Below are 12,152 nucleotides of genomic sequence, written 5' to 3' on the forward strand. Positions count from 1 at the left end.
AGGGAATCCTGCTCAGGTCTTGCCTTTTACCAGGGGACTGGGCTTTGTGACTCAGTAGGGTGGGAATGGTGAAGATCATGAAGGAGCTATTTGTTTAGTGCACTCAGTGCGATCAGAACCAGCCCTGTCTGTCTGTAATTATGTCTCAGTGAATGGAGCTTGGTGAGCATGGTATAGTCCATGGCTTCAGTTAGGCTTTGAAGTTCATCTCTGTCTAGTGTCACAGTGTGTTGGTTGGAAGCCAAAGTTGGGGAGAATACCTCAAAACTCCCAGAACCGGTGGTAAGACTAGACTCTGCATTTCAGTTATCTGACTTCTAGTTGCTGAAATTGCATCTTTCCTTCAGTAAAAAGCTGCCCCTATAGCCACTGTGCATGATCATGTGCAGTCGGTTCCTCCCTTGCAGCTAATGAATGAACTAAGCTCACTGGGAATAAAGCTGTCTTAGCACATGCTGTTAACGCTTTGGGGCCAGGATTCCATAAAGCTGGTGAGAATGCAGAGACCTGCTCTTTCCCAGGAGGAGTTTAATTCGGCTGTTTTAAACAAGATACAAATTGTCAGCTTTTTATTTTTATTTTTTTTAAATAGAATCAAAGCCAAGCTGCTGGCTTGTTGGCGCTTTGCTGGAGCTTGCACTCCTCCTCCTCCAGGAAAACCAAGAGAAAATGTTGCAAGCAGCGCAGATTACACTGACAACCGGACACTGGTGTCATGGTCCTTGTGCTAAAGAAAGCTGTAAAAATCTATTCCAGCGTAGTCCACCCCCGCTTCTAGCATTGTCAGAAATCTCCTTTTAGCAGGATTATGCTTCATCTTGCACCATGGCAGCCCCAGTTCATAGCTGTTTGAAAGCGAACCGGTTTCTGTGTCTGGGGGGAGGGAAGAATAAAAATTCAGCTGGCAGGGAGTTTGCAGAAGCCATGAACTTGCAAACTCAGCAGCTTTTATCACTGCAGCCTTAACCCTTACACTGACCAACTGTCTGTCCCCGGCCTAGTCTTTGCTGCTTACCTTTCGGCAACAGGTTATTCCAACACGGGGGGGAGGAGAAGTCCCACAGCCAAAAGCTGCATTTATACACAGCTAAGCTTAGAATATCAGTGACTATGAGTAAATCTCCTTGTGGCCCCCCCACATCCCCCCCCTTGAATGGAGCTTGATTACAATAGTACTACCGCCTGAAAAATCTAAGACCTGCTTCAGCCTCTCCTCTGGTAGCAGCACTTGACATAAACAGCAGAGAATTAAGTGATGGGCTGGGGGCTGAGTTTCCTTTGCCTTAAGGCTCCTGCACCATTTTGCTTCAGCTAACTCAATACTAGTTACCGTTTGATTCCTGTGGCACTGGTTGGTTAGAGGCTTGCAAAGCACTATGACACATGCCAGCCCCCCAAAGCTGGCTGCATAATACAAACTTTGTGCTTTGAAAGAAACACTTAGGCCTGGTCCAGACACACACACACACACACTATTCAGCCTTGTTAACTGGTTCAACTCAGTGGGGAGCTTTAGTAGGTGAAACTTGTTTAGCTTTCAGATGTAATTCACAAGCATTGGCACTGGTGTAACGCAGTGGGCTTTTAAAGCAATGCAACTTGGTGGCTGTAGATAAGGCCTAAAACTTATTGCTTGGCTGTACAGGGGCAAACTTTGTCATGATTAAATTTAGTAATTTAACATGAGTCACTGTACCATGACTAGAGGAGACTGGAAGACTTTCAGCTCTGAGCCTTTAGGCAGGTCCTGGAACAAACCTGTGACCGTTGCGTTAAGAGGGCCTTGCTGCTGTCTTTAAATATCCTGCGTCTCCCTCAGCTTGTCTGGCACCTGCGCTGCTTGTTTCCTTTCCATGCAGCCCTCAAGCTCCCGTCTGTCCTGGCAGTGGGGCTCTTCCCTCGTTGGGCAAGTGCACTAGTCTATGTCTTCCCTTGGTTTGAGCAGAATTTGAAATAACTTGCACCTAGGAACAAAGCCCTTGCTGAGGGCCAGGGCCTAAGTAAAACTGTTCTGTATAACAGCCCTAGGTGCCTCTTGCCCTACCAGGCACAGCTACACCTTTGAAAAATATAAATTTTAATGTAAAGAAGCTGGGAGAATGGAAGGGGAAGGAGCAGAACCAAGGCAATGAGCCATTCTCCAGTCCTGGGGGTGGGGTGTACACATTACTACAGCTGAGTGAGACCTAGAGCATCAAGCACTTCCATGGCACAAGCAACAACTGGAGCCTTGTGGGAAGGAGGGTGTACCAGTGGGTGTACCGAGGAGACAGGTGACTTGGCACACAGCATAGCTGTAGCAGAACTAGACGAGGAAGAACGTTTGAGGCCCAGGGTGCTGTGGGATTTACTGTAGCCAGGGGCCAGCCTCCACCCCATCCCTACACCACTTCTGTACACCCCCCTCTACATCACTCCATTCAGTTTTTAAATGACACTCCAGAGAACAACTTGGGAAATAGGTTATCCCCAGGGATAAGTGAGATGTTAATACAGACTAATCTAGTGACCGGAGCTGTTCTTCAGACAGCATCTGTCCATGGCACAGTATCAGTCCAGCAGACAGGAGAAAAGTTCGGTCACGTGGGGGAGAGCAGGTTCTCCCCCCCCTACTGAGGTGGCGGTTGCTGGTTCTGGTCTTGGTCAGCAGCTGGCTGGTTCGCTGACTGATCCTCAGGAAGGGGGTTGTAGTTGGGATCCTCTTCAGGAGTGTCAAATACCAGCTTCCTGGCAGGGAACAGGCCCACCCCAAAAGAAGTGAACAGTAAGAATAAGGTGCGAGAGGGATGAAAGCCACCCCCATCCCTCCTAGGAACCCAACCCATTCTCAGGGACAGCCACATGTACTGCACCAGGGGGGCTTCCATAGTGCCTAGTTCTCCGCGGAGTCAGGGAAACAGCAACTGCATTGCTGGCTGCCCTCCCCCCTGACTTGATCCAGTTACCTGTGCACTGTACTTAAGTTCTCAAGCCTGGAGCTGCCCTCGTGCCGTGATACCTTATTGCTCAAGTGTCCAACAAGGGCCACTTCCTTCCATAGGAAACCTGACTCCCAGTAACAAGGGGGCCTGAGTCAGAGCATGTACAGATAGCCAGTTAGGACAGTAGTTTGAGGCATGTGGACAGCTGTCAGCGTTTGCACAGGCTGGCTATTAACTAGCCCGAGTGAGGCTGAGGGTGTTTCCCAGCACCGAGGCAGGTTAGCTATTTTGTTATGAAGAAAACCCTTGGAAGTGGTGATGATACACTGGACCCAGGAAAGACGACTAGAATTTCACTTACAGGAAGCCTGGAGTGAGCAGCAACTTCTTCCCTCCGGGCTGGTTGGGAAAAACATCTTCAAGGAAGTAATAAATGTGACCCACTGCAATTCCTGTAGAGAAGGTGAAGGCAGACGTGTTACCCTCAGACATGCCTCTTCCCGGGGGGTGGGGTGGGGGACAGCTAGCTAGCTGCTCACTGAAGTTCTGAGACAGGAGAAAATCTACCTGTAAGCAGCTGTCCCAGGAGACAGCTGCATTGCCTCTGCATACCCAGTTGGGAGAGCCCTGCATGAGTCACTACTGTGTGTGTGGTTGGGGGGGGGGGTCACCTTTAGCAAGGGCCATGGCTGCAGAGAACTCTTGGGCTATGAACTGGGAGGGCAGAAGGAATGGGGCATGAGTGTCAGCTTAGAGCTCATTTTCTCCCCATCCCCATTACTGAAGAGCCAGCTGGGGCATTCATAGATGGCACCGTCCAGGCTAGTTGTTGGTGCCTCATGGGCACACCACACAGGTGCTATACAAAGTGCACTTAGTTAAACAGCGAGACTGAACTTGTGTGTCTGGCAATCAGACTAGGCCAGCTGTACTCCTCTGAGAAAGGGCATGCCACTACCACGGGTGAACCCAGGCCACGGGATGTAAACCACTGGGGTCACAGCTGGGAGAGCTGTACGCACACAGAAGCCACCCTTCCTCCGGGCACCCAGTGTCCTCTTACCCAACAAATCAATGATGATGGAATTGCCCAGCAGCAGAGAGAATCCCATCAGAACCCAGGGCAGGAAGGGGGCCTGGAAGTTAAGAAGCCCAAAGAAGTTCATGCGGATGTAAGGATTCCTGCGGCTCCACACGTACACCAGCATGATGGTGAAAGCCTGGCCCAGGAAGAAGAGGCTGGCAAAGAGGCCGAAGAGCTGAGAGCTACAGAGTCAAGGAGAACAGCACGTTCTGCTTAGGCTACAGACCAGAGCAGCAGGACAGAAGATGCGACAATCTCATAAGCCCCTGACAAATACCGGAAGTTCTGACAGATTAGATAGATACTTGGGCAGCTGCCTAGGATTTCCGTGTACTGGAGTCAACTACGTAAGTGATTGTACACACCAATCCCTCTGCCCAGGCCTACCTCATCTTCCCCCAGTAGCAAACCATGCATTGGATCAGTGTCATTTACACCTCAGCTACTCTGTGCTGCCTGGTGTGGGCTCGTGGCAAGCAGGGGCTGCGCACCCTCACTTCTGCAGCGCACACACCCCTTCCCTTTCCCAGGACACTGACCTCCCCTGCAGCAGAGGACAATATCCCCTACACTGGACATCATTTTTCTGTAACGAACTCAGAGAAGTGTTCCATAGCCGGGAAGAGACATGAAACAGCCTGAGGCTTCATCACTAGGCGTTAAGCTTCCAGGGATGTTAGTATAGCCGAAAACCTCTGTGCAAGATGAGGAATTGGACATGAGAGGTCCCTTTGGACCTAGGTCTCGTATGAATCTGTGAGCAGGGCCTGTCATGGATACCAAAATGAGTGGACAAGTCACCAGCTATATCCTGCAGAAGTTCATCCCTCTCCTGTGCATGGGGACAGCCCCCCATACTCACCCCTCCGTAACAGTGCCTGCAACGGGAATTAGTCAGCATGCCGTTCTGCTGAGGAAGAGCGTTTTCCACCCTAGGGCAGGCATAGCACAAACCGCTGTTATTCCCTTGGAAAACCACCTGGCTCTTCAGGAGCAATGTCCAAGCTGATGTTTATTGCTGCTACGGTAAGTGTCCAACCTGCTCAGCTCACAGGAGAACCCTATTTTGTAAATTCTCTCCTGTAAATCTGCAGAGCATGAACTTAGTGTTAGTGGAAGCAGCTTGACTGACAGCAGGGAGCCCCAAGCCCTCTATGAAATCCTTACAGGCAGCAGCAGGGCTGTTCATTAGCCCCTCACCATTGCTCTGAAGGGAGTGGTTCTAATATCACCATGATTCAATACTTCAGCAAAAGAGCTCCAAGCACTTTCCAAGGTGGGTAAGTAGAATTATCCTGCTTTCCCCCAATGGGGAAGCTAGCAGAGAGAGGTCAGCTTGCCTAGAGTCCCAGTGGGTCAGTGCTAGATCCCGAAATAGAAGCCATCTCCACCCACTCCGTGTACCATGCCCTACCCACAAGACCAAGCTGCCTTCCAAGGCTGTGAGGGGTAGGAGATCAGTATCCATGTCAAACCCTTCCTTGCTCTTTGCTGAGGGTGCCAGTTAGTGTGACATGGTGGTTTTCATTACATGGACACTGGTGCGGTGGGATCTGGACTGAGAGGAAACTCGTCTTCAACAGGGCTCTGAACCACCACCAGAGGATTATAACTACTACCCTGGGCTAGGTCTGAATGGCTACTCTAGAGAGAGAGATTCTGTATCTCATTACAACGGTTAGGCGCCAACCAACTTCTTAAAGTTAAGTTTCATGTTTTGAGCACAAGAGGTGGACCTAACATTTATCAGCATCCAAGCCGATCACACTTGTCCTCTGCAAGAGAGTTCTGTCAAAGATAAACCATAACCTCTTCTCAATTAGAGCTTTCCCTAAGGGAGATGAGTGGGTTGTTTCTAACATGCCAATGGTCCTAAGGCCTAGCTGCAGGTTTGCAGAGGTGAGACTGCTTCACAATCATTTTCTCTGCTGTGCTCACGGGCTCTGACACAGTCTTGGCAGGTCAAGAGCGTGGACACCACAGATGCATTAGCATTTGCCTAGCTAAGCACTTACAGACATGCACCAGGATGTCGGAGTCTGCTCAGCATTTGCATATGAAAATACACACAGCGTTAGGGAAAGCACATCTTCTGATACTGCTCCTTTCCATCTGGACACGCGTTTAACACCCTTCTCTGAGTGCACCTTGCAACAGATGGCAGCGGCTTGTCTGCAGAGGGAGTTGGTCGTCCTTCCCAGACATGTTTCTCTTACTTTAAAATGGTTCCAAAGCGTAAAACAATGTTCACACTAGGTACAAAAATCAGAAGTAGCCCTGGTCATGCCCATGAGCTAGAACACCACAGTGCAGAGCCTTATGCTACACAATCTGCTAAAGATTCAGGGCCAACCTGTCTTCAGCTACATCCGTGCAGCTCCTTTGCCAGTCCCACACACTCTGGGGGCGTGGAGCTAAAGGTTTTAATGGCTGCTGGTTTTCTCTAAATTAACCACATTCCGGTGTGAGCTGTTATTGTGCAGTAACCACCCCTACTTCCCCTCCCTTCCCTGAGATAACAGCATGGATCAGTGTAGAGATATGGGACTAGGAACCTCAGAGCTCAGTAGGGTTACTTAAGGTTTTCACTTAATCTGGGCAGAGCTATATGGCTCCATTTCTGGCTAAGCCTACTGATCAGACAGCTTCCTGCATCCATGATTATACAACACCCCCCCCCCCCCCCAATTATATGTGACTCCTCCAGATACATCAGAGCTCCTGTGGTCAGTGGAAGACACAAAAGTCAACTTTTTGTAGCTGGAGCATCAATCTTAGACGAGTCCTTTCAGGGCCTGGTGAGTATGAACAGAGTGTACAACAAAAGGAATTAGCCTGGGGAGTTGCCAGCCCACTATTTGAGAGCCTGCACAGACAGAGGCTGGTGTACGTGAGAAGAGCCATCCCAGGAGCAGAGACTGCATCTGTCAGCCAGGTGGCTCCAGGGTTTGTCTGCCTTAGGAAACATGCGCCTCACATCCTGCAGTCCAAGTTTTGCCACTCTAGGCAGCCACCTGTTCTACTTTATGGTAAAGCCAACCAGAACATAGAGAGGCATACAGAAGAGCTTAAGAAGGCCCTTGGTACAAGGCGTCAGTGGACTAGCAGCCTATTCACAGAGTATCCTAGGACAGCAGCCCAGAGGGCCATGACCAACTCAAACAAAGGATACTGTCATGAGAAATCCCCCGAAGAGAAACATGAAGACAAAGTCTGCAGTCCTTCCCCGAAAGGAACCTTCCTCTAGCATTCGGCAATATCTGTACCTGAGAGCAGGAAACGAGAGGGTTTGCAGTATAGGAAACTTAACAGCTGGCTGCCCTGCATCACTGGCTGAGCCACAGGGGTTTGCCGAAAAGCTCCCACAAGAGGTTTCATTAGAGGAAGCTGCCAGCCAGCTGCCCAAGTCCCCGAGCCAGAGCAGTGAGATTCGTCTTGTGTTACCAGACTCAGGGAAAGAGCAAGTCACCTCTGTCCAGCATGGCTGCAGAAACCACACTGCACTGGCAATGGACAGCACAGTTACAGGAGCTGGTATAGCTCTGTAGTCTCTGGTGGCAGCTAACATTGCCTGTCTCACTGATACCACACTAGGCACTCCTCAACGGGGGCTGCCCCAGCCAGACAGGTACTTTGGGTGGCAGAGTGAAAGAGTGATGGGCTAGCTGGATCTCTTCAGCAGTGAGCTTGGCCATCTCCCATCCCAAGACACCAACAGGCTCTGGAGTGACCCTGTCTGGGAACTGACTTTTCAGTTCAGCCTGGTGGAGACTTGAGGAAGGGGAACTCTACAGCCCAGCCCTGCTGATGAGACAAGCCAACTAGATCAGGAAGGTGGGCAAGTGGAGAGTCATATTTAAAACTAAAAGGGAGCAGAAAGTGCGGATGAGACCAAAGGATACAAAAATATCATGTTGAAAAAGAAACTGAATCCCAAGGGCCCAAAAAAGAGGAAGTTGGTGATCAGCCTCCAGATCTGCAAGAGAAGAGACAGGAGAAGAACGAGATGGACAGCCATATCTCTTCCCCAATTTGGAAGGCCCCCCACACCTGGGTGCCTCCATACAGCCATTTACCGTGCTAGGTAATCACCCCCACAAAACCAGATGCTGGTATGACCCACCTCCTGTGGATTCCATCTACCCTCTCAGAACCAGACAGTCTTTCCTCCTTGGTGAGTGATATTTCCACACCTTCCCCAAGGGAAGACACAACTTATGATCCCATCACCCAAGGCAAGACTCCTTTCTAAGGGAGAGCTTCCCCCATCCAGCCCCAAGAGACTAGATGGTCATAAATTTCACCCACAATTCTTCTTGAAAGGGGACTGGAGTGACAGTCTTAGTAGGATCTGAGTAAAACAGGAAAAGGACCTAAAGAACCCACTGTGGCATGGGGCAGAGAAGGGTGGGGAAAACACTCCTGTCTGACTATAGCCACGCCTCCACAGCTTCTGCTAGTGGGAAAAAGTCCCACAAGGCCCAGCGGCCACTTTCACCACCAGACAGAGCACAAGAGAGTATCTGGAATAAAGAAGCTCCTCCAGGCCTAGTAGGGCTCCTTGTGATAAGGAAAATAGGGAAGTTGGGCTGGCCTGCTGGCTCCACCTCCAGCTCATGGAATCTCTGGATTATCAGGCTAGGAAGAGAGTGAAGGACTCAGTGGAAAATTAACCCCTTATAAGAAAAGAATCTCACCTGGAACTTTCTGAAAATCAGATCTGGGTTGAAATACAGCTGGAAAGGGGTGATGAATTCTAATTGCTGCAAGAAACCAAGAGAGCGATCATTTAACCCTGGAGTGAGACAGGAGAAGCAGGTCATGCTGCACTTAGTGTTGTTTATACAGCACCCAGAGTATGCCAGACTTTGCACCAAGAAACCTGCCACTTAATTTTACACACGATGCCATGAGTGAGAGCATCAAGTGATGCAGTGAGGGATGAGGAGGACAAAGGACACAGCGGTTAGGTCACGCAGCTACTCAGGGTTGTTATGTAATAACGATGGTTGACAAACCAAGGTAATTTTTTATTTTTGGGAGGATAGAAGGGAAGAAAGTGGGCATATAACATCAGGCAAGGTTGGAAGCAGGAAGCTTGAGGGAAAGAGGAATGGGGCCAGGACAGACACAAAGCAGCAGAGGAACAAGGGAAAGAATCAGCAGACAAATGCAGGTGGAATGGTCAGAATCTGTTTCAATGGAAGGATCTTTGTGCAAGCAATTTGGAGCAAAGGCGGAGTTTGCTGGAGACAGAAAGAACCCTGTCACTGGGGGAGTGGAAATGTAGGAAGTGTTTTCAGTGGGGAATGAGCCACTTGCTGCATAAATGGAGCAGTCATTCTCTTTTGTTTTTTTGCTGTGCATGCTGCTAGACTTGTATCTGTTGCTTTCTGAGCCCCTTGTTATCATCCTCTGATGCTCTTTATTCAAGCAGGTAGCATTTGGTCTTCTGATTTTGGGTGAACACTATATGTCCGTGTATAGAATCGTAGAACTGGAAGGGACCTTGTGAGGTCATCTAGTCCAGTTCCCTGTACTCATGGCAGGACTAAGTATTATCTAGACCAGCCCTGACAGGTATTTGTCTAACTTGTAGTGTGTAAGGGGGCAAAAACATCAGTCCTCACAAACACATCCTACCTGCCATCCCATGGAGGACATTAAATGCAACCTCTGACAATACGGCTCATTCCAACCCCTACCCAGCAAGGTAAGAGGTGGTCATTTGCAAGGATGGTTCAGGGAAGACATGGTGAGCTGCACACATGACTACTGAAGCATCTACTCCTAGAAGAGTCTGGCCTCAGAGAGCATTACAGATCTTGCACCCTGTCTGAGGGTCAAACTTATTTCACTGCCAGCTGATGGTGGGAAAGAAAGAGAGTGTGTGCTTTAGAGAAAATTAGAGCAAATTATGCAAGTGCTGAGAGCCAGAATGCAAGCCCACCAATCCCACTATTAGCAGAATTTAGCCTCACACTAGGGAATAAGCTCTAGAAAAAAAAGCTGAAATTCTTGTTGCTCTTTCATTTTTTGAAGGATCCCGGCCACAGAGAGGAAACAAGGAGCAGGCAAACCCACAAACCAAATGTCCAGCTCCCGGGCACACAGTCTGCCTCCCTCCCTAGCACTGAGGAGAGGAGCACAATGAACAGGGACCAGCCTCAGCCCAAATCACCCCCCAGTCCTTCCCACAGCACCCGGTGCGCCTGGCAGAGAAAACACAGGACCGGTCACTGGAAAGGAGACTCCAAGGGGCCAGGCCTGCTGCAGGGTCGGGCCGGGCTCGTTAAACGGGGCAGGCTGGGGACTGTGAACAGCCACGGAGCTGTTAAACCCTCGCGTTGGGCTTCGTCCTCAGCGCCCCTGGCCAGACCCCGAACTCGCGGCGCGAGCGATCACCCCCCTAGACCGCCCCCGGGCTCCAGTCCCAGGGCACCCGCACAGCAAACCCCTGTCCTGAGGGCGCAGGCCTGAAACGTGTCCGAGCCCGGAGCCCGCGTCCACACTGCAGCGCGCACGTGGGCAGGGGCGGGCGGCTTTCTGCCCCCCGGGGGGAGAGGGAGACAGCCGGGCAGGGCCGCCGCGAGCTCTCACCTCCCCCCCGGGCCGCCTGGGACCCGCAGCACGTCCTGGTGCCCAAGGGGACCCGGGAGCGGCCACTGCCCTGCGGGGGCTGCCGGCCCCGCGCACCCCGCCCCGGCCCCCCTTACCACGGCGGCGGTGGTGAGGACGCAGGCGGTGGTGTAGGCCCGCGTCACGGCCGGGATCCCCAGGTACTCCTGCGCGAAGCCCTGATAGGCCATGGCGCCGCCCGGGGCAGCCGGGTCCGGGGCAGCGGCGGCAGAAAACGGCGCTACGGCTCCTTTAACACAGCCCTACGGCCGGAGCGACCGAGGCACGCTCAGCCCCACCCCCAGGGCTCCGCTCGCCAATCGCTGCGCCAGGGGGAAGTGACAGACAGCGCTGACCAGCCAACCACTGCCTGCCACCCGCCTCCCCAACCCGGAAGAAACTCGCGCTGACTAGGGGAATAGAGCGGGTAGCGGCGACAAACCAATCACTGGGACGCGCAGCTCTGTGGGGGTGGGACAGAGCAGAGAGTGAGGAGGCCCGGAGCCAATGGGAGGGCACGAGTCCTGCCCCTCTGCTGAAAGGGGCAATGTTGTTGTGGCGGGAGAAGAGAGGGCCACGTGTCTGTAACAGGCGGCCAATCAGCGCACCAGAGGGCTACAGCCTCGGCCCACCTAGACCAATAGGAAGAGCCCACGCTTGCCGGGGGTGGACGTGGGGGTGGCCTGGGTAGGATGTCCTAGGGACAGTCCCGATTTTTGGGTCTTTTTCTTGAATCGGCTCCTATTACCCCCCAGCCCCTGTGGCGAGTTCTCACACTTGCTGTCTGGTCACCCTGGGCCCGGGCTGCCGCTGCCTGGGGGCTTATCGCCGGCTTAGGGGCACCGGGGGGCAGAGCCCCCTTGAGTTTCACAGGGTGGTTCTGTCCCCAGGGGTCTGTACTGGGGCAGGCGCTGTTCAACCCAGTCATAAGTGAGCTGGGAAAAGGGAGGTGGCAACATTTGCAGATGATACAAAATTACTCAAGCTAGTTCCGTCCAAAGCTGAGGGACAAGAGTTACACAAGGGACCTCACAAAACTGGGCGAGAAAATGGCAGATGAAATTCAGTGTTGATAAATGCAAAGTGATGCACATGGCAAAATATAATCCCACCGATACAGACAAAATGATGGGGTCTCAATCAGCTGTTACCCAGCAAGAAGGGGAACTTGGAGTCACTGTGGATAGTTCTCTGGAAATAACCTGCTCCGTGTGCAGCAGCAGTCAAAAAAGCAAACAGAATGTTAGGAACCATTACAAATGGGATACATAATAAGACAGAAAATATCATATTGTCGCTCCATAAATCCATGGTACGCCCACATCTTGAATACTGCGTGCAGATGTGGTCGCCCCATCTCAAAAAATATATATTGGAATTGGTAAAGGTACAGAGAAGGGCAACAGAAATGATATGGGGTATGGAATAGCTTAGGGTTACCATACGTCCGGATTTTCCCGGACACGTCCGGCTTTTCGGGACTCAAATCCCCGTCCAGGGGGAAATCCCCAAAAGCCGGACATGTCCGG

The 12,152-nt window shown here is 51.5% G+C and overlaps 1 protein-coding gene across 1 annotated transcript; it reads right to left on the minus strand.

The window, feature by feature from the left end:
* Positions 1–1,197: 1,197 nt before the first annotated feature.
* On the minus strand, positions 1,198–10,916 carry DERL3 (derlin 3). Its single transcript, XM_024195535.2, has 7 exons — positions 10,722–10,916; positions 8,703–8,768; positions 7,908–7,981; positions 7,178–7,271; positions 3,985–4,180; positions 3,283–3,373; positions 1,198–2,727 (listed from the first exon to the last, which is right to left on the minus strand). The coding sequence occupies exons 1-7, from the start codon at positions 10,812–10,814 to the stop codon at positions 2,610–2,612; spliced, it is 732 nt and encodes a 243-aa protein (XP_024051303.1). The 5' UTR covers positions 10,815–10,916; the 3' UTR covers positions 1,198–2,609.
* Between the last annotated feature and the right edge of the window lie 1,236 nt (positions 10,917–12,152).

This window comes from Terrapene carolina, unplaced genomic scaffold (genome assembly GCF_002925995.2).
Source record: "Terrapene carolina triunguis isolate 2854851 unplaced genomic scaffold, T_m_triunguis-2.0 Scaffold790, whole genome shotgun sequence".
In the NCBI taxonomy this organism is placed as follows: Eukaryota; Metazoa; Chordata; order Testudines; family Emydidae; genus Terrapene; species Terrapene triunguis.